The sequence below is a fragment of the Schistocerca americana genome, chromosome 3 (genome assembly GCF_021461395.2).
Source record: "Schistocerca americana isolate TAMUIC-IGC-003095 chromosome 3, iqSchAmer2.1, whole genome shotgun sequence".
In the NCBI taxonomy this organism is placed as follows: Eukaryota; Metazoa; Arthropoda; class Insecta; order Orthoptera; family Acrididae; genus Schistocerca; species Schistocerca americana.
Window position 1 is genome coordinate 595996731 of NC_060121.1, and position 6000 is coordinate 596002730.

Genomic DNA, 6000 nt, shown 5'->3' on the forward strand with positions numbered 1-6000 from the left:
AACATTGGACAGTGTTCTGGAATGTTCCACAATAACCTGCGATCTTCCCGAACATTCCAGAACATCTCAGATAATTGTGGAACATTCCTGAACAGTCTGTAACGTTGTGGAATGGTCTAGAATACTCTTGAATGTTCTGGAATGTGTTTCAATATTCTCGAATGTTCTAGAAATTTCTGGAGGGCGGAACTTCCTAGTCCTCATATCTTCAAAAGCACACCGTTCAGGAAAATCGGGAGCCTTCTTCATGAATTGGGGATAGCGGGCTATCACATAATATAACTCCCTTATTTGTACCGGGACTCGTTTCTCAGTTTTGGCGGCACCCACACTGTACACTTACTTTTAGTATATAAATATTGAATAACCGTCTTGCCATATAGCTTACCCCTATTTTCCCCAGAGTTACGAACATCTTGCACCATTTTACATCGGCGAATGCTTTTTCCAAGTCGACAAACCCTATGAAGCATTTCGATTTGTCTTTAACCTTGCTTCCATTATCAACCGCAACGTAGAACTTCCCCTCTGATGCTTTTACGTTTCCTAAAGCCTAGCTGATCGACATCTAACACATCAATTTTCTTTTCTATTCTTTTGTACATTATTCTTGCAGCTGTTACGCCGATTGTGTGATAATTTTCGCACTCATCAGCTCTTGCAACCCTCATAAGTGTATGGATGAAATTTTTGGAAAGTCAGATGGTGTATCACCAAACATTCTGCAGACCAACGTGAATAATCGTTTTGTTGCCACTTCCCCCAAAGATTTTAGAAATTCTGATGGAATGTTATACAGGATGAAGAAAAATTTGCGCACTCGGCCTTCGCAGAGCGATACCTCTCATAGTAGCAGTATAAAAATGTCTGTCACAAAATTTCGTCCTGCGGATATTTCCGGTAGTAAATGGGAGTTAAAGATTGGCAATCCGGCAACCCGGAATCACATTTACGCCAAGTATCTTCGTCAGGAGACGATATAACCGCTGTGCAGTTTATACAGTGGATACCGTTTTGGGTTAGCATGCAAGAGGTCCAGGGTTCGATTCTGGGTCGAGGCTTATTTGTGTCTTAAGCGTCATACAGCGATTACAGTAGGTCTTCTGCAAAACATTTGCAGTTACGTACCATGAAGACAGCGTTGGTAGTGCAACTGTTTTCATTGGTCAGCTTTTAAAGAATCCTTTTGCCCGTCGTGCTCCCATCGAAATCATTTGCAAAGTACGTTGCTAGCCCTGCTGGTGACATAAGATCCTAACTAAATGTAATGGACCAGAACGGAGCAATAATAACAGTTGGTATTAATTGAGGGAACGATTGGGGAGGGTACACATAAACAAGTTTGGAATCTAGTAGATGCTATGGTAAGGAGCGATGCGCGTCCACAGCGTGCAATTGGTTTCTATAAAGGCTGACCAATGAAAACGATTATTCTTCCGCTTCGGGTGTTCCTGGAACATACCTGCAAATGTTTTATAGAAGACTCTCTGCAATCGCTGTATAACGATTAAGACGCCAGATACCATACCACTCAAGACTACTTTCAGCGAATAAAAACAAATACGCCTCGGCACAAAATCGAACCTTCGATCTCCTGCACGGTAACTAAAGAATTATCCACTGCATCAACTGCACAGTACATTTGCTATAACCTAACAAAGATAGTTGGCGTACACGTGATTACAGTGTTGCCAGATTGCCAGTGTTTAACGTCCATTTACTGCCCGAAATATGCGCAGGACGAAAGTTTTTGAGAAACATTTTTGTATTGTTAGTACGTGAATAATCGTTCTGCGAAGTCCGAGTGCGCGAATTCTTCATCAGACTGCATATCCCTTAGGAGTGTGTGAATGTGATAACGCTTGAAAGAAAAACCGAGGAAGGAAAAAGTAAGTGGCAAATTGTCGTTCCACCAAGGCAATAGCTTCATACTTACAGAAAAAACGGTCGTTTGTTATTTTACATGCAGAACAAATATATTTGAACTACTCAGTTACAAATGTTGGCTGCTCAGATTTTGGTTATTTTCAGCAGAGGTATAGCAAGAACGTCTCTGTCACACATCCGCTAAGTTGACATTTTCCAAAAGATATTTAGCAACACTGGACTAATATTTGTGTAGGAATTGTTACACTATTTATATTTTTTGACAAGAAACTGTGATTTCAATATGAAGTTGATATAGTTTGTAAGTATAATATATCCGTTTTAGTACTGTGTGGAGTATAACTACTCTGTATCCGTTGGCGCATCGCAAAGCCGCCTTAGGTCTAGTGTATACGTGACTAAAGCTGCACTCGACACCAAAAACTGGTTTGGATAGCACAGTTCTTTACTCAAGGTGGTCCTGCTGATGGTGGTTCGTCTTTGCCTTTGCCTGACGTTTGAATCAAGTTACCTAGTCGCTGGAGGATCTACAGTTCAACATGGATATTAATCATGATACAGCTTTATATTATTCTATTAGACAAATCGTTATTGGATGTCAAAAAAGATATGAGAAAAAATACTTACTTTGAATTTAACCCTAAAACATTCTGTTTCTTGTCTGATAGTTACCACTTAGACACAGAGTCATGAACATATGTAGGACAAGTAATATCTTAAGAGAAACAATGGTAATTACCTCGAATCTGATACAACAGTTGGTGTTACTACACAAAGATAATAAAAGTTTTCACTGTCGGCTTCAATTTGCTTTTAGGCTGATTTAGAAATGACGATGTCTGTTACCGATCACTTTCGCTGCTAGAAGTTCTTGTTCTTGAGTGCAATATATATATACGCAATGTTCTGACTTACAGACTCACCATCGCACAGACCAAACCGCTAGGGATATAAACTTGAAATTAGGAGAGAGTATTCATCTTATACTGTTGTCGTCGTTTAAGAAGGGACTTCTTGAAATTCCATCCCTCATGGGGAGAAATAGACAATGAAAGGTTTTGTGGAAGTTTTTGCTTAAAACAATTTTGAAGGAAGGCCTATGAAAATTGGTAGAAATAAAGAAATCCGTGTTTCAGCAGTTTTAGAAATTTAGCCGCAATTAGGGTGAAATGGTGGGTCAAAGTTCTCTCTTAAAATAAATGGTTAAAAAGAAATACTAAAACATTTTTGAAGCTTCATCTATGAAAAATGGTATTTGACTTCTCGGTCACAAATGATAACATACGTGTTTCAGTGTTTTGGAAATTCAACTCCCAAGCGGATGAAGTCGGGAATGAAATTTTTACAGAATCCTTCATTATGAAAGCATTTAAAGGCTAAATCTACGAAAGTTTGAGTTTGGTTTCTTGGTTGGAAATAAAAAGAACTTGTTTCACTGTTCTTCAACCTCAACCCGTCAGGGGGTGAAATAGAACCAGACTGATTCCCTCACTCATCATCGTCCCTCCCAAACTGCTAAGTACAGATACCTGAAATTTGGAGAGGGTGTAGATCTTATGCTGTAGGCATCGTTTAAGAAGGAATTGTTCGAAATTCCTCTGCTAAAGGGATGAAATGTGTCACGGAAAGCTTTTCGAAAGTATGTCGCCATTAAGGCAATTTTGAAGCTAGAACTACGAAGATTGGTGTATGGTTTCTTAATTTCCAAATAAAAAATAACTATTTATCGCAGTTTGGAAAATTCAACCACTAAGGAGGTAAAATAGTGGGTGAGAGTCTACCTTCCTCTCTATCAGTTTCTTTTCTTAATAAATCGTTATTAAAGAACTACCAAAGCTGTTGTAAAGGTACATGTATGAAAATTGGTATTTGACTTCTCCGTTAGAAATTTTAAAAAATGCGTGTTTCATTGTTTTGGAAATTTAACCCCTTACGCTGAAGATTAGATGGGTAGATCACATAACTAATGTGGAGGTATTGAATATAATTGGGGAGAAGAGGAGTTTGTGGCACAACTTGACAAGAAGAAGGGACCGGTTGGAAGGACATGGTCTGAGGCATCAAGGGATCACAAATTTAGCATTGGAGGGCAGTGTGGAGGGTAAAAATCATAGAGAGAGACCAAGAGATGAATACACTAAGCAGATTCAGAAGGACGTAGGTTGCAGTAAGTACTGGGAGATGAAGAAGCTTGCACAGGATAGAGTAGCATGGAGAGCTGCATCAGACCAGTCTCAGGACTGAAGACCACAACAACAACAACAACAACCCCTTACTGTAGTGAAATAGGGGATGTAAAGATTTATGACACTATCTCGTTATGAAAGCATTTTCCTCCCAATCTAATCTATTAAAAATTAAAATTAATAATAAATTAAGTGTTTTACTGTTTTTGGAAATTCAACCCCTAAGGGTGTGAAACAGGGAATAAAAATCTTTAGGAAACCATTTCGTTGCATTACAGAAATGTAAAGTTAAGTATATGGTAATTCGTATTACACTTTTCAATTAGATATAAAGAAATATGTATTGGGGGATGAAAGTTTCTAAGGAAAGGCCTTATTAACAAAAACCTTGGACTTCAGCTATCAGACTCGCTTTTGGTCAGAAATACATTATGAAAAGACCATACTTCTATGGCCTTAATAATGTGTGAGAAGTTTAGAAGGCGTTGCAGTTTGTGAACAAAGTAAACATTCGATTTCAGAAAAACAAAAAAATCGGTGCAGACCATACAGTCTGCGAGGGCGAAGCAGCAGGCGCTAAGCTAGTTAAAACTATTCTAACCTTTTTCGTCCCACACTAACATGGAATTTACTTTTCCGTGGCCTCTACCGTAATTGTCTACCTCAACTCAGAGTTCTGTGGAAGTGGTAATGTTTATAATGAGCTTATGCGTTTGGCGATTCCAAGAAAACCGAGAGAGTGAGGGCAGTGGTTAGCATGCCGAAGTCTCATTTGGTTAACATGCTGGAATCGCTTCGAGAGGGCTACGGTTCAGATCCCCATCCGGTCATCCAGAATTGGATTTCTGTGAATTCTGTAAATCACTTAGAGCAAATGCTCAGATGGTTCCATTGAAAAGGACATGGCTGATTTCCATTCCCATCCTTCCGTAATCCGAGCTTGTGCTCTTTCTCTAATGACCTCTATATCCATGGGACTTAAGATCTAATCTTGCTTCCTTCACTCCTTACTACCAAGAAACAAATGTGCTTGAAGTTCACGTACCTTCAAAGGATGTGTTGTTACCACAGTAACTTGGTGACCCTTTTCAGCAAGTGCTGCCATAATAGCTAAGAACGGCGTTTGGTGACTAATGGACCTCGTTGGATTGATTCCAAGAATTCGTGCGCACTGCGAGACACCAGCAAACAGTAACAGCGCCCACAGCACCGACGTCCTCATGTTGGTTCACAGATTTCTCCTGAAGTCAACGAAATACATCAATTTCACACCCATTGGTCAGGAGCTCTTTCACAGCAGAGCATTCCTGTAACAGCAGTGATAACGGAAAGCACTAATATTAATGACAATTGCAACCCCGTGTGACTGAAAGGGGCTTATTTTATCAGACGTAAGGGAACATGGCAATATATCAACAATTAAGATGTCATAAATATAAATAATCGCTAAAAGTAGAGAAGGTAACTCCGCGACTAGGTACAGAAGGCGCCACCATTCCGTGTTACCCCATCACAAACAGATTCGTTCAGATATGGTGTGGAGTGGTGTGCTTCAGCTTAAAGCTGTCTCACCAATAACAGCGGCGACGCGTCATGGAATGGAAACACTAAGGCCTTGGTAGATCACTGGAGAGATTTGGCACCACATTTGCAAATACAAGTCACCTAACACCCGTCAATTCTGAGGAGGGGGCCGATAGCTCTGACAGGCTTCAATCCTTGATGTGTTCGACCGGGTTTAATCCTAGATGTGTTCGACCGGGTTCAAGGCTGGCGAGTCGGGGCCAACACATCAATTGGAACTCGCCACTGTGTTCCTCGAACCACTCAATCACACTCCTGGCCTTGTTACACGGGGCGTTATCTTGTTGAAAAATGCCACTGCTGTCAGAAGGCGTGATCATCATGAAAGGATGTACATAGTCTG

At 40.2% G+C, this 6000-nt stretch overlaps 1 protein-coding gene across 1 annotated transcript in view; it reads right to left on the reverse strand.

The window, feature by feature from the left end:
* Nucleotides 1-5295, reverse strand: part of LOC124606246 (UDP-glucosyltransferase 2-like) — a 110166-nt gene extending 104871 nt beyond the window's left edge. Inside the window, exon 1 of the mRNA XM_047138221.1 lies at nt 5119-5295. Coding sequence (XP_046994177.1) covers nt 5119-5295 — 177 coding nt within the window. The remainder of the gene's footprint in view (nt 1-5118) is intronic.
* Between the last annotated feature and the right edge of the window lie 705 nt (nt 5296-6000).